Source organism: Chiloscyllium punctatum, chromosome 15 (genome assembly GCF_047496795.1).
Source record: "Chiloscyllium punctatum isolate Juve2018m chromosome 15, sChiPun1.3, whole genome shotgun sequence".
In the NCBI taxonomy this organism is placed as follows: domain Eukaryota; kingdom Metazoa; phylum Chordata; class Chondrichthyes; order Orectolobiformes; family Hemiscylliidae; genus Chiloscyllium; species Chiloscyllium punctatum.
The window spans coordinates 71,465,122-71,486,395 of NC_092753.1; the positions used below are offsets into that span (position 1 = coordinate 71,465,122).

General features: G+C 40.2%; 1 protein-coding gene across 1 annotated transcript in view; it reads left to right on the forward strand.

Moving 5' to 3' along the window:
- The window catches only part of dcbld2 (discoidin, CUB and LCCL domain containing 2), a 124,607-nt gene that overhangs the window by 76,847 nt on the left and 26,486 nt on the right, over positions 1-21,274 (forward strand). Inside the window, exons 4-7 of the mRNA XM_072585428.1 lie at positions 1,159-1,210; positions 3,537-3,609; positions 16,964-17,097; positions 19,126-19,166. Of these exons, the coding sequence (XP_072441529.1) occupies positions 1,159-1,210; positions 3,537-3,609; positions 16,964-17,097; positions 19,126-19,166 (300 nt within the window). The remainder of the gene's footprint in view (positions 1-1,158; positions 1,211-3,536; positions 3,610-16,963; positions 17,098-19,125; positions 19,167-21,274) is intronic.

Genomic DNA, 21,274 nt, shown 5'->3' on the forward strand with positions numbered 1-21,274 from the left:
CTATTGCCAAATAGGTAGAAAGGCAAGTAGTGAGGATGTTACAAAAAGTGAACAGAGAGATATAGACAGGCCAAAAGGTGCTGTACATCTCTGACTAAATGAGTATTCAAAAATCTAGTAGATGGAATGTAATGTGATAAAATGTGGCAGGAAAAATGGAGGAGCAGAACTTTATTCACAAGGAAAGCTGCAGAGAGTGATTTGGCAGTCTTTGTGCATGAATCAGAGAAAGGTAGCATTCTAGTTCATTGGGTAATAGAGATGGTATATGGGCTATTGGCTTTTATTTCAAAGAGAATGGAATTTTTTTTAAAAAGGGGAAAGATTTTGCTGAAACTACACAAGGCACTAGTCAGACGACAGCTAGAATACTGTGAACAGTTTTGGGCCTTTTATCTAAGGAACAACATACTGACATTGAGGCAGTTTAGGGAGGTTTCACTAGCTGTGATTCTGAGTATGGAGTTCATTTTTGCTCAAGGGAGAGTTTGAGTAGGTTAGACTTGGAATCTTTAGAGGTTTGAAAAATGAGTGGAGACCTTATTGAAATATATAAGATTTTTTTTGAGAAGATTTGTAGTTCAGGTTGAAGTTCTGGATGTGGGTTTGCTCGCTGAGCTGGAAACTAATCTTTCCACTCAGCGAGCAAACCTACATCCAGAACACACGAGAGTCTTCAGGGGCATGATTGCGTAGATGCAGAAAGGTTTATGTCCACTTGTCAGAGGGATTGGGAACAGAGGGCATAATTAACCATTTTAAAACAAAGTTGAGGAGGAATTTCTGTTCTCATAGGGTAGTGAATATGGAAATCTTTAGCATGAAGGGTTGTCAAGGCCATGTTATCAAATGTACTGAAGGTGGAGATAGCTGTTTAATCAGTAAGGGAATAGAGGCATGTGGATAAGGCAGGAAACTGAGCAGAGAGTTATCAGGTCAGTCATGATCAATCAATGAGCCACATAGCCTACTTTGGCTCCTCCGTCTTATGCTTAGTTTCTGTGGAGTCTGATTCCAATTTATCAAAGTGGATGAGAAAAACAGCTCCAGGTCCAAAACTGGTAAAAGTGTGCAAGATCAAACCTGTCTGTCAATTATTTGTAATGTCTATCTTTTTGATTGGTATTGGCCTAATTCACTCTCAACTTTTCTCTACAGATTTAATTACTTGTTTGGACAAAGGGAGCCACTTTACAGAGCCTGAGTTCAGGTGAGGATTCAAACACCTTAGGTTTAGAATTTGTTTTAGTGAAGTGAACAAAGGACACTTTGAAGCTGTGAAAGGGTTTCCTTCATGTTTTCTGTATCGAGTGCAGGATTTTAATCTGAATAGAGTTTCCTTTTCCTAAAACACAATACTATTGCCTTTTAACAGAGAAAATCAAGTTTGATCCAAGATAAATGAAGTCCAAAGTATTATTAACAAAATGTTCACTAATTGCAGAGACTTATAGTACAATAAAAGGATGCTTGGTAGGTGTTTATCATCTTTGTGAGCAGTAATTTCCAATCTCATTGGCCTCCTCTGTGCCATATCCTGTATTTTATTTTCCTTTGCACCTATCAAAATGGTTGTATGGTTTCTGCATCAAGCTGTAACTCTGGCAATGAATGTCACCATTACTTTCAAGAATAAGTTTCCGCAGTCTCCTAGCCTATTAGACTTATTCTTGTAAGTATCCACCTATCCTAGCTCCCTCAATCTCCCTGTTTTGATCTACTGTGTCCCACCCTTGTGTGTGTGTGTGTGTGTTTTTAAGCCTTATTTCTGAACAGGTTGATGCATCAGACAGTACAAGACATATTGTGTTGCACAAAGATGTTGCTACTGTTGGACACTAACTCAAGTTGTGAGATGAGAGGACTTGGGCTTTCTCAAGGAGAAAGAGGAAATCATGCATCGGTGTTTAATCATATTATGCAGTGATGGTTCAAAAGCACTATTCTCTGACTTGGCGAGGATAGAGAACACTAAGCAGGATGATTTATTTATGTGCTCGATTAACACATGGGCAGTAATAATATTTAAGGCCTTAGTTTCAGTGTCATTTTGTATAGCTTTCTAATATTCTCTTTCTCTTATTATCTTTTACTGATATCCAAGTTGCTAAGTTACTACTGAAATGTGTTCATGGTTCAAATTCTAATGAATTCACGCCAGGAAGATCATTGTTACCAACAGATTATGTTTGATATGATATATATGAAGTTTGATGTTTGCAATTCCAATCTGCAGTTCGACCTGTGTGCTGACTTTGTGCCACTCAGTTATTTTGCATTAGGCTGTGCTCAGAACATTGGATCCTCATTCCTGGTCTGCAAGAGTTCCATAAAGGCAGCAAGAATTAGCAAAATTGGACCAACTTGCAATATTCTACTGTTTACTTTAGAAGTGTGTAGAAACTGCTAAAGGGCCCTATAAGCTAGTCAGAGCAAAAGGACCTTTCAACTTCCACTTTCGAATTTCTTGAAGCTGGCTTATGAAACAATTTTAAACATACATGTGTCGTACCTTTGTTTTAGACTTTTGGAAAGTTTGTTTTTATTTTTACTACTTTTATTGCTTTTACTTTTACAGCAATGCATTTCAGAGGAATGCAAAATTCACTTTCAGCAACCTGAAGTCGTGCAAGCATTTCTCTGGAATTCATCCTTGTTGACCTTAAGGATGAGAAGTTACAGAGGAGTAATCAGAGAGAGATCCATTTGTCTTAGTGTGGATTGCATAGACTTGACATTAATTCTTGATCCCTCCTGAACTACAGAGAACACTTGCCTTTGCAGCTACCTCATAGGAGCAGTGTTGGATGGAAGCAAATTGGGTTTTTGTTCACCTTCTACCAATGGTTACTGTTGCATGATACAACAAGAGTTATTGACTAATCATAGCAATCAATCTCAATCAGTTGGTCTTCATCAGACAAAGATGTCAGATGAGCAAGCCCCCAGAGGTGCAGAACTTTAGGAACCTGATGTCTAGAGGCACTAGGAGGCATTTCTCCAGGTTAGAGTTGTGTCCCCTTGTTATAAAAGCTGAAACCTAAACTTGAGGTAATGGAGCACTGCTCAAAATTTGTACTGACCTGGGTATCAGTATATAACTGTGCCAGCTGTGTTACACTGACAGATTTTGTGGCTTTGGAAAATACAGGGGTATCCGTGAACTCGCAGTAGGGTTCCCAGCAGCTGCTTCAGGACTGTAACATTTTGGCACAGAAACAGGCTCTCTTGTATTTCAACTCTTTGTTGAGGTTTTCCTCATTTTGAGCTACACTGTGCAAACTCTGCAATATGCAGTTTGTTTAAAATAACTGTCAGTTAGGAATGCTTATTTATTCTACTGAAGCAATAATTTGTAAAGGTGGTTTTTATATTTTGACTCGCCTCCATAAAGAATAATTTTCTGATCTACCCTTTTTTTTCTGATTATGTTAAACTTGCGCTCAGTCACTGTTACCTCCTTGACTCTTTGTCCTTAACACACTAACAGAGTAGGTTATATTCACAACTTGACTGACTTTGTTTCTTATTTCCAGCAAGTATTGTCCTGCAGGATGCTTGACCCCTTTTGGTGACATTTCAGGAACCATCCCTCATGGCTATCGTGATGTAAGTAGAGAGAGATTGACAGACAGAAAACATGTTGTTGAGTATTAGCCTAATGAAAGTCTTTAATTATGATGTACTTTATGCGGACTGATGTGCACCACAGCTAATTTGATGAATATTGTAAGAATTTAGATGTCACCCAGTTTTTACAATTTGTTATCTGAGGTTGACTTCCGTTATCTGTGGCTTTACAAATTGCATTTGTTAGTCTTATGGGGCATAATTCTCACTAATATATCACTCCCGTCTGTTCTACTTAATTACCTCTTTTAAGGCATGTTTGACTTCTCCATATTATGAATAATAGAATACAACTTTCAGAGTTGCAATCACTGAGAAACATGGTTACACTTTGTCTGATAGAACATTTCAGAGAATCAGTATGCTATTGGCATTTTTACAATTTATCATTCTTTACTTCATCTCCATTTAGTCCAAATTAAAAAGGAAGAAATACTTCACAAGCTCACAATATAGATCACTTTGACCCACTTTCTTGCATCCATCCAGAAAGATTCCACAGATCTCCATTTTACCAATACCATCATAATTTAAAGGTTTCACCTCTTCCTCGAGTTGCTTTATCTCTGCAGAATTGAATTCTGACCCGCCTTGATTTCAGCAAAGGGTATTTCATCTAGCAAGAGGGTAGTGAGTGAGGATTCTGCAGGTTTTCCTTCCCATCGTCAGTTGGAGCCTTTAAGTGGGGAACTTGGGGCTTGAGAGAAACATGACAAGCAAGCCTGTGTAACAGTCCTTGCAGGTTCAGAAGTAGATTAAAAAGTATTTAATGCATTATCAAGAGGCCCAGCATCTCAAGGGTGGGGCCTGCTAAGAGCCAACTCCAGTCCTTGCTACTGGCCTTTGTTTCCAGTGAGCACTGTCCTGCCCTCATTCACCCATTTCTTGGAATCCAACAATGTTCCATGGCTTCACTATGTCCTCAGTGGTGCTGCTGCTCAGCAGAATTAATGGTCTCTGATTAGCCAGCAGCTCTTGACATAAGCTACATTTGACCATTTGTTCATTGATGTTTGTGGGATCTTACTAAGTGCAAGGCAGCTGCCACATTAATCTTTATAACAGCAGTGACAACCTTTCAAAAATAATGTATTGCCTGAGCTGCTTTGGGAGGTTATGCATGTACAAACAGTGTATTTTAAATGTAATTACATTACATAGTCTAGTTGGAGAGCATATCAAAATAAAATGTTTTATGGGTTGGAGCCTGACAATAGTAGAATAGTTCATGTAGTGTACTTCAAAATGGTTAGAAGTTTACAAGCATTCACTCAATGCAACCATTTTATGTATTCAGCTCCAAATAGAATTTCTGGAAGTAGAGTTAATATTTTTAAGATGACAAATTATTTGAAGCATTTCAGTTTTGTTAAATAGTAACTTCTCTTATTCCATTAAGTAGTCCAGGATAAGGATGCTTCCCTTTCCCTCCAGCCTTGGCATTAAAATAAAATATCCTCCAAGCCAATTTCCCAACTTTTAAGTTTTAAATTAGGATGTAAAACTTTTTTGTTGAAAACCACACATGGTGAAGACCAACCTTTTCTTGCTAGACTGTTGAAATCCAAGTCTTGGTGAACAAGTGTTAGTATTTGACTATCAGCTCTCAGAAACAATACCTGACATAGAGTCTTACAGCATGGAAACACAAACAGACTGTTTGGTCCAAGTAGTCTATACCAAATTAAACTAATCCCACTTGCTTGTGTTTGGCCCATATTCCTCCAAAATCTTGCTATTTATGTACTTATCCAAATGTCTTTTAAATGTTGTGACTGTACCTGTAACCACCACTTCCTCTGGTGAACCACACTGTGTGCTTTAAAAAACAAAGGTTGCCCCTCATGTCCTTTTTAAAACTTTCTCCTCACACCTTAAGAATATGTAGACAGGCAGACTAGAGGGGAGGCAATATTGGATTTGGTGCTTGGCAACGAACCATGCCAGGTTTCAGAACTCTTGGTGGGTGAGCATTTTGGTGATAGTGATCGCAACTCCCTGACCTTTACTATACTCGTAGAGAGATGGGAGCAGATGGTATGGGAAAGTATTTAATTGGGGAAGGGGGAATTACAATGCAATTAGGCAGGAAGTGAGGCACCTAAATTGGGAACAGATGTTCTTGCAAAGGCACAACAGAAATTTGGACAACGTTTAGGAAGCATCTGCTGATTGTGCTGGACAGGTTTGTCCCACTGAGGCAAGGAAAGGATGGTAGGTTGAAAGACCTTTAGGTGACAAGGGACGTGGAACATCTAGGCTAGAGGAAGAAGGAAGCTTACTTAAGGTTGAGGAGGCAAGGATCAAACAGGGCTCAAGAGGGTTACAAGGTAGCCAGGAAGGAACTGAAGAATGGACTTAGGAGAGCTAGAAAGGGGCATGATAAAGCTTTAGCAGGTAGGATTAAGGAAAATCCCAAGGCATTCTATACTTTTGTGAAGAAAAAGAGGATGGTCAGAGTGAGGGTAGGGCTGATCTGGGATAGCGAAGGGAACTAGCGTCTGGAGTCGGAGAAGGTAGAGGAGGTCCTTAATGAATACTTTGCTTCAGTATTTATTACTGAGAGGGACAGCATGAAACAGACTGATATGCTTAAACAGGTTGATGTTAGGAAGGAAGTTGTGCTGAAAATGTTGAAAAACAAGCACAGGTAAATCTGCTGGGCCAGACAAGATATACTCTAGGTTACTATAGGAAGCAAGGGAAGAGATTGTTGCACCTTTGGCAATGATCTTTGCATCCTCACTATCCGCTGGAGTAGTGGCAGATGTTTGGAGAATGACAAATGTTATTCACTTGTTCAAAAAGGAGAATAGGAATAGTCCTAGGAATTACAAGTCAGTCAGTCTTTCGTCTGTGGTGGACAAAGTATTGGAGAGGATTCTCGGAGACAGGATTTATGATTATCTGGAAAACCATTGTTTGATTAGAGATAATCAGCATAGCTTTGTGAGGGGAAGATCATGCCTCACAAATCTTATTGAATTCTTAGAGGATATGACAAAACACATTGATAAAGGTAGAGGAGTAGATTTGCTGCACATGGATTTTAGCAAAGCATTTGATAAGGTTCCCCATGGTAGGCTCATTCAGGAAATAAGGAGGCATGGGATACAGGGAAAGCTGGCTGTCTAGATACAGAATTAGCTGGCCCATAGAAGACATAGGGTGGTGGTAGATGAAAAGTATTCTGCCTAGAACTTGGTGACCAGTGGTGTTCTGCAGGGATTACTTATAGAACTTCTGCTCTTTGTGATTTTTATAAATGACTTGGATGAGAAAGTGGAAGGGTAGGTTAGTAAGTTTGCCGAAGACATAAAGGGTGGTGACGTTGTGGATAGTATGGAGGCTATTTTAGGTTGTAATGGGACATTGACAGGATGCAGAGCTGGGCTGAGAAGTGGCAGATGGAAGTCAACCTGGAAAAATGTGAAGTGACTCACTTTGGAAGGTCAAATTTGAATGCAGGGTACGGGGAGGCAGGATTCTCGGCAGTATGGAGGAACAGAGGGATCTTGGGAACCATGTCCATAGATTCCCTCAAAGTTGCCACCCAAGTTGATAAAGTTGTTGAGAAGGCTTTCATTAGCAGGGGAATTGAGTTTAAGAGCCACGAGGTTATGCTGCAGCTCTATAGAGCCCTGATTCAACCATTCTTGGAATATTGTGTTCAGTTCTGGTCACCTCATTATCGGAAAGATGTGGGAGCTGTAGAGTGGGTGCAGAGGAGACTTAACAGGATGCTGCCTGGACTGCCGGGCATGTTATTTGAAGAAAGGTTGAGGGAGCTCGGGCTTTTCTCATTAGAGTGAAGAAGGATGTATAAGATGATGAGAGCCATAGATAGAGTGAATAGTCAGAGACTTTTCCCACTGGGGAAATGGCCATCATGAGGCAGCATAATTTTAAGGTAATTGGAGGAAGGTAGTTTCTTTACACAGAATAGTTGGTGCATGTCATGCACTGCCGGCAGTAGCAGTAGAGTCAGATGCATTAGGGACGTTTAAACGCCTCTTGGATAAGCACATGGAAGATAGTACAGTGAAGGGTATGTAGATTAGTTTGATCTTCAAGCAGGATAAAAGATCAGCACAACATTGAGGTTTGAAGGGTCTGTGCTATGCTATACTGTTCTATGTTCCAATATCAGAGGACTGTTGAGAGCATCAAATGACACCATTAAACTAAACCTGAATGTTTTTACAGTTTGATGTATAATTGAAAAGTTACCATTTTACTGTGTAGTGGAAGATAACAGTTTGTGTGGGTTTGGAATGTTGGCAAGCAACATATGCGTCTTTCAACATACGGACCCTCTGGTACCTTTCTGCAAGATACCCCTATTGGATTGTATATTCTCTAACTTATTCTGATACCAGTCTATTCAAGGAGGAAGGCAAGGTGTAGTTAGTAGGCTTATTTTTGGTGAAATGATCACAAAGTGTTGCTTAGATCTTGACTGATGTGAAAGTATTAACAGTATTTTAAAACAAAGCCTGGGTGAAAGTGGTACTTTTGTCATAGTTTTGCTTTGTGGTAACAAAAATGGTATTGTTAAATAAATGCTGTTCTAGTTGTATTTAAATCTAACATGAGTCTCTACATTATACATTAAACCACAAACGTGTCTCAACAAAATTAATTTTTCATGAAAGTGCATGTACGATTGTGTTAATTTCTTGATGTACAGTATTTTTTAAAACGCATGATACTACAGAACAAGCACAATGTATGATGACAGTCTTTCCCATAAATTCCTTTGACACATTGCTTTGGTAATTAAGCATTAAGAAATGTTCCAGGTTGTGGCAGGCAAGCCTTTGACACCAACCATTTGTTACTCTGCTTAGGGAAAAAGCACTTAATTGATGATAAAACTCTTGGGGACATCTTGAGATTATGAAAAGTTGCATATAAATGAAAATCCTTTTTTTTTCCAATTAGCTAGAATGAGAGGGAATTCTAACATTGTTCTTTATGTAAGATTCATAGATTGAAAAGCATATTTGAACTGATGTTTTTTTGTTTGATAATGGGAGGGTCTGGAGTTTAGTCTGTACTACAGTGAGTTGCGATCACTCAGCTGCGGGAAAGATATTCGGTAATTCCCTGCTGGAGATCACAGACTTCACGATGAATTGGTCTAGAGTTAGATGTACCCACAGCACTGTTAGTTGGTGCCAAGCTTAGCTGTTGGGAAACTTCTTTCAACTATGCAGAAATATTCACTTGATGAGGTTTACCGGGTCTTGCTTTAGAGTTTACACAGAAACAATCTGCAGGAATAAGTGGAACAGAGGGCACAGAGTGCACCCAGCCACTTCGCTCTTTAGCTTTACAGAGTGCTGACTACATGCATTCCACAAAGTGGACTCATCGGGTTGATTTCATTGAATACCAAAGAGAACACAAAGGTTAAGGAAATATGAAACCAGTAATGAGATTTGGATTAAACTTGTTTATTCAAAGGCTTTGTGGAATACCCCCCACTGAATTCATTTAGTGGTACTGATTTTTGAGAATGAGTCAAACAAAAAAAAACACGGATAAAACTTTGGGAAAAAGAATTAAAATTCCTCAAGCCTTCAAAAGTGAAATCAAATAAGTAAAATTGATTTAAACTTCTGCCCTCCTGCACTGTGCTTGTCTCTTCCTCTCATTGTCCCTACACCCACTCCCACGAGCCCTTTCACCTCCTACAACTTCCTGCAGCTGCTGACTGAGACAAATTACTGACTTTCGGATAATTGAGGGTCACTCCTCAGCCAATGGAAAGTGCATTTCTAGCAGGAATATGTTGGGGCCTCTCCTCCACAGTGATGGACTGCACTACACGGCGTTATTAATTGCACTGCAGGTCGTGGATCCCTATGTCAAGACAGTCTGACGATTTAACTCCTTAGATACTGACCAGGCTAAGCCTGGGTATAGTTCAAATAACTTGTATTTATCTAACTCCTCATCATATTGAAATGTTCAAAGTGCTTCACATGCAGTGGGTTACTTTTCAAAGAGAACTGACAATTATCTCACAGTACAGAAGGAAGCCGTTGAATTTTTTAAAAGAGATGATCAGCCAGTCCCACTTTTCTGTCTCTCCCAGTTACTCTGAAAATTCCTCCTTCGTGAGTATATATCTAATATATTTGAAAGTTACTAATTACTTCTGTCATCTTTCCAAGCAGTGCATTTCAGATCTTAATGACTTGCTGCAGAAAAATAGTTCCCTGTTAATAATTTTTGAGGATCCTTATACTTTATGAACAGTCTTCTCAACTTGTCCTGCCACATTGAAATCCTTGTGTAGTGAACTCGCAGCCCTCTCTGCTCCTCTTCATAATTTTAGCATTCATCTTTTCTATTAGGTAGATATATTAAAGCTGCGTATCGATTATCATTTGAGGTTGAATTACCATAGCTAGGGAAAGATATGTTAATGCGTGACAATGGGGCATGCGTACCTCCTCGAAGAAATGGGGGACGAGCTTAAATTGTAATGGTAAACTACCCCATCTTCACATCTGAACTAACCAACTGCAAACACACCCACCCACACAATCCAGTCATCAGAGTCCTTTTACCCTCCTCTGCAGGTTGACCTCCAATGATATCCAGTTCAAACTGATGTCCTAATTACATAATAAGGCCACAATTTATATTTATTGATGAAGCCAGTGCCACCTTTCATCAGAAAACACATCTATATTAAAGTGCCTCTGGACAGGTTTCTGACAACAGCAAGGCAGTTTTGGCTGTTTATCTACCCCAAACCTTAATTTTCATTAAGTATATTCAAGGCTGAACTGGACAGATATTTAATCAGTAAGGGAATTAATGCTCATAGAGTCTATAGCATGGAAACAGACCATTCAGCCCAACTTGCCCATGCTGTCTGGTTTCCAGAATTTAAACTAGTCACATTTCCCTGCATATGGTCCATATCCCTCCATATCGATCTGTCCCATCCATGAACCTGTCTAAATGTTTCTTGAATGACAAAATTGTACTCGCTTCCACCACTACCTCTGGCAGTCTAGTCCAGACACTCTCCACCCTCTGTGTGACAAAATTGCCCCCATAGACTCTATTGGGTCTCTCCCCTCTCACCTTAAACCTATGCCCTCTAGTTTTAGATTCCCCTGCCATGGGCAAAAGCTGTCACCTTATCTATACCTCTTATGATCATATATACCTCTGTCAGGTCACCCCTCACTCTCCGATGCTCCAGTGAAAAAAGTCCCACCCTCTCCAACCTCTCCATAAACTCGAACCTCCCAGTCCAGATAGCATCCCAATAGATCTTTTCTGCACTATTTCAAGTTTAATAATATCCTTTCTCTAGTAGGGTGACCAGAATTGCACACTATACCCCAAATGTGGCCTCACCAACATCTTGTACAGCTGCAACAAAGTGTCCCATCTCCTATGCTCAGTGCTCTGACTGATGAAAGCTAGCATGCTGAAAGCCGCCTTGACTGTCCTGCATACCCGTGACTCCATTTTCAAGGAGCTACGAAGCTGTATCTCGAGATCTCTTTGTTCTATAACAATCGCCAGGACCCTCCCATTGACTGTCTAAGTCCTGCTCTGGATTCGCTTACCAAAATACAGTGCCTCTCACTTATCTAAATTAAATAACGGCATGGTGGCTCAATGGTTAGCACTGCTGCCTCACAGCGCCAGGTATCCACGTTTGACTCCAGCCTCGGGCAACTGTCTGTGTGGAGTTTGCATATTCTCCCCGTGTTTGCATGGGTTTCCTCCGGGTGCTCTGGTTTCCTCCCACAATCCAAAAAAAAAATGCAGACCAAGTGCATTGGCCGTGTATTAGTCAGAGGGAAATGGGTCTGGGTGAGTTGCCGTTTGGAGGATCAGTGTGGACCTGTTGGGCCGAAGGGCCTGTTTCCACACGGTAGGGAATCTAATCTAAACTCCATCTGCCATTCGTCAGCCCACTGGCCCAGTTGATCAAGGTCTCATTGCATTCCCAGCTAACCTTCACTGCCCACTATATCATCCAACTTACTAACCATACCTCCTAGATAGTCATCAAAATCATTTATATAAATGATGAATAATAGTGGACCCAGCACCAATCCCTATGGCACACCGCTGGTTACAGACCTCCAGTCTGAAAAGGAACCCTCTACCAGCACCCTCTGCCTTCTATCATCAGCCAATTTTGTAGCTAATTGGCCAGCTCTCCTTCTTCAATAACCTACCATGCCGTACCTTGTCAAAGGCCTTGCTAAAGTCTATGTAGAAAACATCAACCACACTGCCTTCATCTACTTTCTTTGTCACCCCGTCAAAAAACTCAAATCAATTTAATGAGACACTGGGTTTCCCACGCACAAAGCCAAGCTGATTATCCCAAATGAATCTTTTCCTCTCAATGTCTGTAGATCCTGTCTTGCAGAATCCCCTCAAACAACATACCCACCATGGATGTTTGGCTCATTGGTCTGTAGTTCCCAGTCATTTCCCTGCACCCTTTCTTAAATAGTGGCACAACATTAACCACCCTTCACTTTTTGGGCAGTTAACCCATGGCTGTTGATGATACAAATATCTCTGCTAGATGCCCTGCAATTTCCTCCCTAGCCTCCCACAAAGTCCTGGGAGACACTTCAGGTTCCAGGGATTTATCTACCTTAATGCATTTTAAGACTTTCAGCACCACCTCTTCTGTAATGTGGACACTCCCAGGCAGCACTGTTTATGGAGAAAACCAGGAAAGTTGAGCCATCAGATCAGCCACGATCTCAGTGAATGGTGGGGTAGACTCAATGAGCCGATTTCTGCTCTTACATCTTATGTTCTTATGTTTCATAAAAGTTACCCAACTAAAACCTTGCAATGGTAATGTTACATTTAAAAAAAAAATTGCATGTAGAATTCCATAATCTTCTTTTGAAGAAATTGTCTTGTGACCATTTTTGGAAAGAACATTTTTGTGGGGAGACTGATCGGGAAGCAGACACTAAATACAGCAGAACCAGCTGAAACCAACACTTCGCAATTGACGAATGGGTCACTTTCAAGTGGAAAATGCAATATTGTACATTCCACATCCTAGCTTTATTCACTTCAATTCAGTGCTCATTTATTCCAGTTGTGGTCTCTTATTAGATAAAGTGATTACACATTGCCTGATACTGCACTGACTCGTGATTTGTGGTCAGACACCCACACATGCAGGATTCTGAGCAGACCCTGTTTCAGTCATTCCAGTGGTAAGGCCCAATGCACTCATTCAACTTAGTTTGAAAATGTTTTTGCAGATGGTGGTTTGTGGAAATCTGTCAGAGATGCACTGTGGCTTACATTTTTTCATGGTGTTATTAATGCTAATGTCAAGTAGCTGGTGACACTGTCACTGCTTCAGAGCAGCTGGAAGATGTCAAACAAATACCAGTTCCCAGGAAACAAGAGAAGATAGGGCTGAACTTTTGCTCCCAGATTGGGGCCACCATGCCCTGTTGTCTCCTGGCTCTGTAAATGTAACCCAGAAGAAAATGCCCTGGAAATTGGCATTTCATTCCAGGATTGGGTGTGGAGTTGGTTGGGATGTTTCTGGAAGTCACCCTCAGAATTAGTGCAGAGGTGTGTTGTCAGATGGCCTGTCTTAACGCTTCGTAACTTTGTTTAAAAAGCAATAAACAACTAAACATCCCTCCAGCCCTCAAAGCGTCTCACATTACTCATGCTCCATCAATGCCAACTTGTGCTGTCTATCCCTTGGAGAGCCCTGTACCCTTCATGCCCATCTATGCCACAATGCTCCAACACACACGCATATACTGTGTGACCTTAAACGTAACTTGCCGAATCACTCAGTATCTATCATGGACCTGTGCTGTAATGAAGTTTTATGAAGTTCTCAGTCTCTAATGCCGAATGAAAACTCATGTCATAATAATAATAATTCCATTTAAATACCTTCAACTATAAATCCCAATGACTGTATACACTGTAATTCAAGGCCTTTTCTGTCAGAATCTGTAATTATTTTGACTTGCCAATCAAACTGAAATGGCAAGCGTTGATAATGAAGGGTTGTGTAATCAGTCATATTGCACTATTTCTTGGGATCTGCCTACCCTTTATTATGGGGACGAACACAAGGGTCGATAAAATGACAGCTTTTAAAACATTAGTTGCTTTTAAAATAGATTTTTTAAAACTCTACAGATGTTGGGATCCAAAGTAGATAGACTTAAGCCAGCAGACAGAATGAAATAGCAAGCAATGATTTGTTTTTAAAAACTTTAGACAATTATTTTCACAGGTTTGAATGGCAGGAATTTTAAATATCTTCACAGATTTGACAGATTTTCCTGAAACGTTTGGAAAGTCCTATCAACAGTTCCAATGATTTTCACAGTTCCAGTAGTCTGGATATTGTGTACCACCTCCAAGTGTTTATAGGACTGGGTGGGGGGTGTGCAAATGAAGTAGGTGGGGCAGCTTATCCACTATCATCATATTCCACCCTTGCGTTCATCCCCATAATTGAGGGTGGGCAGATCCCAAGACTGGCAGCTGGGTACCATTTGTAAGCAAATAATTAAGGGTCATTTGAGCTTGACAGAAATTCAGTAAAAGTAAGGATGTTATACTTCAGTTGTTCAAGGGATTGGCGCAATCACATCTCTGTGCAGTTTTGGTTTCCTTACTTATGGCAGGATATAAACACATTGCGAAATAGTTTAGAGGAAATCTACTCAATTGATAGCTGGAATGAGCACAAATAGAAATTGTTAGAAAAGCTCCGCAGAAGTGGCAGCATCTGTGGAGAGAATCAGAGTTAACATTTCAGGTCAAGTGACCCAGCATTATGTTCTGAGGAAGGGTCACCTGATCCGAAACCTTGACTCTGATTCTCTGCAGAGATGCTGCTGTACCTGCTGAGCTTTTCCGGCAATTCTGTTAGAGTCTCTGATTTACGGCATCTATGGTTCTTTTTGGTTTTTTTACCTGGAATGAGCAGATTGCCTTGTAAAGAAAGGTGGGACAGATGATACTTGATGATACGGCGATTCAGAAGGACAAGGGGGTGACTTGATTGAAGAAAGATAGATCCTGAGCATTCTTGAAAGGTTGGACGTGGAAAGAATGTTTCCTTTTGTGAATGAGCCAAGAAAAGGATGAGTCTAATAAATTAAGATTTTCACAGTGGTGATGAGGAGATTTTTTTTCTTGGAGGATTTTGCAACTTTGCAACTCTGCCCAAGAAGATGATGGAGGCTGGATCATTGAATATTTTAAAGTGGAGGTAGACTCTTGTTCGGTAAGGAAATCGAAGGATATTAGGGTGGATGGAAATGTGCAATTCAAGACACAAGCAGATCAGCCATGATTGTATTGAATGGTCCATTAGTGCATCTATATCATATGGTCGCTTAATGAATTTTAAAATAGGCAACCTTGATTGCTCTTAAAATACATTTTTAAAAAAAACCCTGCAGTGTTGGAATCCAAAGTAGGCTGGAAGAGACAGCAGGCAGCATCAGGACATGGCGAAGTCAACATTTTGGGTATAACCCTTCTTCAGGAATGGAGGTGGGGGTAGGGGAGGTTGCAGGTAAAGTGCTAAATATAGATACACAAATGCCATCCAAATGTCTAGATTTCTGACTGCATCTGTAATTTCTCACTTGAATTAAGAGAATCCAAGGAAATGAAGCATGTTCTTTCTGTCCTGGCATTTTACAAAAATTCAACAAATCTGGTGATCCCCCGTTAATCCTGATAGAAATTAGTGTGCATTTGCCCCTTTGCCTTATCTCAGTATGAATTGTGAGGTTGCCAGGTTCCCTACATATTCTGTTGATTTTGTCAGGACAGTTTCATTGTCTGCAGAATGTAAATATGAGCAGAAATTAAGAAATCTGTGTTTAATTGGGTTCCAGTATATAATGTTCCATGTTTTCATGGATTCCTTTAAACAAACTAGTGCTTACCTTGACGCTAAACAATATTACAACCCTTTAGAATGAATTCTGCTTATTTTATTGTGACTCCCTTGATCTTCAGTTGTTTATTTTCATAATTCATTATTGATCCATCAGAAATATGTGCACAATATTATTCTTGTAGGAGAAAGTGAGTCTGTAGATGCTGGAGAGTGTGGTGCTGGAAAAACAGCAGGTCAAGCAGCATCCAAGGAACAGGAGAATTGAGATTTCAGGCATAAGCCCTTCATTAGGACTTCCTGTAGTTATTAGCTCCATATTACTCCTGTAGTTCTATTTCTCATAATTTTCCAGAGTGTTTTGAATAAATGTGAATCCCTATTGTCACCACTTACCAACCAGTGTAAGTGAAGCTATTCTGCTCCTACATTGTGTTAAGGCACTCTCCACAGTTAATCAGTGAGAGAACAGTTAAAACATTTTAGACCAAGAGACCCAGGTCCAAGGCTCCATAGGTCTGCAATAGAATCACTGGACAGCTTGATTAGAAAATATATTTTAAAAGAAACTTACCTCAGACTGGCATACAACTATGGACCTAGAAGTTTGAGACTTCAGTTGGAGGCAAACAACTAACCTGTTTGTAGGCCAGGTACAATTGTAGGTACACTTATTTCTCTGTCCACAACTTCCCATTAGGGTATGCAAGTTTATTTTGAAAGAATTGCAGTTCTAAGCTTGAGGTAGGAAAGTCTGAGCAGCTCCCTGGTGTAAAAGACAGTCATACCAAGAAAGCTGGATGTGCTAGAGTACTCTTCCATCAATTGTGCAGTCAAAAGCTATATATTAATGTGTAAAAATATACAGTTGTTCATAAGTGGAAAAATTATCAACCATTAAAAGTTCTTTTACTGTCAGCTCAACACCAAAGTAATGGTTAACAATTGAAGTACACAATCATTTTTGAAAATCAGAAGAAGATAATAGAACCTTTCAGGATTCCCCATCTTGAATTCAGTGGAACATTGATAGAAGCCATGGTGAATCAATGTAAATACCTGCTTCTCACCACATATGTTGGTAAACATTACACACAGTTAGTGAGGTCACACTGCAGTTTCAGTGGAAAATTGGGGAAAGTGATCAGAATTCGATCTTGCTGTCAAAAGTCTATCCTGGTAACATACTTCTTAAATTTGTTATCTTCTGACGAAAACAAAAAGCTTGATTTCCTTTCTTAAACCTGAATACCCAGTGAACTGCTTCAAGTTTGAACTCTTGACCTTAACCATAGCAATCAATCAGTTGAAAGTAAAACAAAAACTGTCTTTGAAAAGAAAAGTGAAAACAGACATGATTTGGCTCCTTGAAGTGTTATTTGATTTTGTAACTATTTAGTGTCATTTCTTTTGCAGTCGTCCTTGCTGTGTATGGCTGCTGTTCATGCTGGTGTCGTGTCAAACTTCCTGGGTGGCCGGATCAATGTTGTCATGAGTAAAGGCATTCCGTACTATGAAAGCACTCTTGCAAATAATGTCTCCTCAAAACTGTAAGCTCATCATTGAGGGGGAGGGGAGAAAAGTATTTAATGCTGTGACCATTTGTTTATGAGATTTGGAGGAGTGATAAATACATCTTCTGAAGAAACTCTAAATGTGATTATTCACGGTCCACAGTTTCATGTTAGCTTCCTTTTGAAAATCCCCCATTGCGCCACCTCCTCCTCCTTTGTTGGCATTGGTTCATGCAACTGAAAAGGCAAAACAATCCCGACTGCACAACACTTGTGCAAATTCAGCCTTGCTGAAAGCTTTGCGTTTGATTTACTCATTATTTCCAGTTTCTTTCATGAAAGTGGCGGGAGACAGAGGTTAATTAATCTTTAGCCTGATACTTCATTGCGACAGTGTCGCTGAAATTGGGAACTACAAAGCTGAGATAAATAGAAGAATAAAATGTGAATGTTGGTCAGCTGAATAAAAATGAGAATAGTCAGAAACGCACAGTAGTTTGATCAACACCTGCAGGAGAAAGGTTAAGGCTTTAAATATAACCTTGCATCAAAACCATAGCTTCCATCTCATTTACCCAAAATATATGGATTCAGGTAAAGTGAAATCGAATATTTTGAAAGTGTGAAACCTGGTCCACCCATTTTTGGGTCATATAACCAAACTATTTCCACATAGGACTCTTAAATATCTTAATGAAGCTCCTGCCTCAGATTTAGATGAACTTCCAGAATGAACCCTGTTTCTTGTGGACTAAGAGTACTATAGTAAGAGTGCTGCTTCATGGCTCACTAAATACTTCTTCCTTGCCTTTTGTTATCGACCAGACCAAACCACCTCAAACAAGACAAGCAGGTAGCTTTGACCCTTAATTTTTTCTTTCTTTAGTGTAAGGTGTTGTGTTCCAGATGCAATTCACTTGGTCAAACTACTAGGCTTTAAGCAAAGCACTCTTTATTCCTACACTGCAGTTAAATTACAGAAATTGAACAAAGTGGCTTAACTGTAAGGTATAACACATTCAAAATGCTTAACAAAGTAATGTATATATTAACTACTACTGATTAGCTGTTCCAATGTAGCTACATCCTATAAACACCCTTGGTAAAGGCAAATTCCGCAAAATCTCCCACATTTGATCTCCAGACCAGGAGAAAGGAAAAGAAACTTGAAAGCAGAAAAGAGAGAACTCAAGCTTTTGCAGCCGTTTAGGCTGGATCTTCCTTTGAAATCCCAGTTCACCAACTGAGAAACAACCTGCAAACCCTGGATCTGTGTGCTCTTGTCTGCATATTAAATAAAACAAAGCTAGCTACATTGTCTGCTCTGAACCTAGCAGCTCTGCCCCAAGTTTACAGCACTTGATTTGAAAAGAAACATGAAAGAAGAAATCCTGCTTAACAGTGCATTTCGAAACACTACTCCTGTCTGTGCTTGGAGTTCAGCTCCTCCCCAAACCTTGCTTACACACTCTCACAATCCAGCCTGTGGAATGCTGTCCCCACAGCAGGTAGCCACGCCCTACCATGTGGGAACCTAATGATATCGGGATAAAAGACCTGTGCTGTAATGTTAAATCTGCACAATATGTGGAGCTGGGCAAAACTGGCCCCAACCCCACTCTTAAATATTGGGAGAGTGTATGATTGTGATATATCTGTCCTGCTTGAACCTCTGTGATATGGTTGGCAATATAATTCACATTATCTTCCTCCAGTACCTTTCCTCCATTAGTTAGCACAGCTATTGGAGTTTTACCTTCCAGTTGTATGCTGAACATCACCACTAGAGACTTTTCTTAACTATTTCTGCCAATAACTGCTGCCTGGAAACAACATTGTGCATCTTTTACTTATTGATACCTCTGTTATTCTGACAGACCTGTGAGATGTCATTTCCTTTATGTATATAATTTCTTAAATATTCTATAGAAAAGTAATGGAATTATTTTAACACAGTATAATTAACATTTGGTAGCTTTGTCAGAATGTGTAAAATGATAAATTCTGAGGAATTGTCCTTCACAGTACTTATAATTTAATCTATTAGTTTCTTTAATTTTACAGTGGGCCATTATCAGCTAGTCTGTTCACGTTCAAGACCAATGGTGAGTATTCAGCCAAGGATGTCTACAGTGACTTTGTTTGCATGTTACCTTCAGTATTAAGTGTCTCCCAGTTCCTAAATACAACACTCAAGTAACATTAATGTCTTTGCAAATTGCTCCTACTGCCTGTTGACATAGTACGCCTTGGTTCCAATGCACTCATCTATATTTACGGGTGTAATATTCCCATTTTCCTCCGTTCGCTCCAAGAATCCATAACACATGCTGGATACAGTTCCAAAGGTTGGGGCCACCCTTATGTTAATAGCCATTTTACATCAATAAGCCTCCAGTGTATCTGGAACCAATCAGGCGTAACAGCCCCACTCGATTTTGCCATCACATATATACATCTTCCAACAAAGTGGTTGGAAGCTGACAAATATTTCTTTCCCACTCTGCAGCACTGGAAAACAGAGGCCAATTAAAATGTTGTAACAACTTCCTCAGCTGGGATTAGCTGACTCAGAACAAAGGTCTGCAAACATTCAAGTCTTTCTGGGTCAGTACTTGATCAAATGCTGCTCGCAGGATTCTGAAAAGGCTTGGCAGGATGAGCATGAAGGGGTTGTTTTCCCATGCTAGAGAGTCTAGAACATGGGTGGGGTCATTTGGGATTGAGGTGAGAAAAAATGTCTCCACTGAACAGGTGGTAGATGTTGGAAGTAAGGTTATGGATGCTCCATTGTTAGACTCATTTAAGGTGAAGCTACATTTTAGGCCTTGGTGGAGATCAAGAAATATTGGGTTTGAGCAGTGAAAAGGAGTTGAGGCAGAAGGTAGACCATGATTGTTTTGAAAGGCAGAGGAAATTTGAGGAGCTGCATGGTCTATTCTTGCCACTGTTTCTTGTGTTCAATCAAATCAAATCCTCCCCTTCTGTGTGTAGTGATTGGAATGAAGTTGGCCAGGTGGACCTCATGGAGTATGAGTTTCTTGATTGGCCCAGGTTAACCACCCCAGTCAGGGAATCCTGGCTGACAGATATAAACAGGAGTCTTGGGAATTCTCCCCACTCTTGGCACTGGCTCTGAACTAACTGGTCAGATTCTATGTACTGTGCACAATAAAGAGCGACCTGGTGCTGGGATAACGGCCTCTCCTAGATACTGTGAAAATTTGGAATTTCTAAAACAAAAGCACACCTGAAAGGCATTCAACATTTGAGTTGTTTCTGTTCAGTTGTCATTTGAAGGCTTAGTTTAGTGAGATGTCAGAGGAGAGGATACAGTGGATTTTAATTAGATGATGTGGGAAACATTTGTATGTTTCCTACTCTAAACTATGAACTGAACGTTGTTATGGCTAAATAAAGTACTGCCATATCGGGTATATTGTTTAGTAACAGGTCACCAAAGATCAGAATTTCCCAACATCTCAGATGCCATTCTTCAGCCAATTCTACCGGCTATCAAAGGCTATGGACACTGACAACAACTGAAGACTGGTGCTCCCGTATTTACTGCACCACAAGCCAAGATGTCCCAGTACAACTATTACTTTGGCATCTAGCCAATTGTGTGGAACATCGGCCGGGTGTATATTACTCATAAAAAGCTTGACAAATTCAGTTTGGCCATTTATCACTCCATTATCACTCCACAGCCTTTAACGTATAATAAACTAATGGAATGTGGGCATTGTTGTTTGGAACGCAATTTATTGTCCAATCCAAAATTGCCCTGGAGAAGGTAGTAGCGAGCTGCTTTTTTGTGTTGCCACAATTTTTGCGTGTGTCGGGGCACCTAAAATACTGTTTGGGATGGAGTTCCAGGATTTTTACCCAAGAACAGTGAAGTAACAGCAGTTCAGAATGGAGTGCAGCAGAAAGGGGAAACTTGCTGGTGATGGTATGCCCATTGCATCTGTCCTTGTCCCAGGTGGTGGAGGTTAAGGGCTAACATGTTGCTGTTGAAGGAGATTTGGTGAGTCACTCTGTGTTGGTGATGAAGGACAGGACTGTTAGATGTGATGAATTGGACGCCAATCATGCAGGATGTTTTGTCCTGGTTGGTATTGAGCTTCTTGAGTGTTTTTGGGTGTGTACCCATCCAGATAAAGAGATAATAGCCCATCAGACTCCTTATTTGTTCCATGTAAATGGTGGA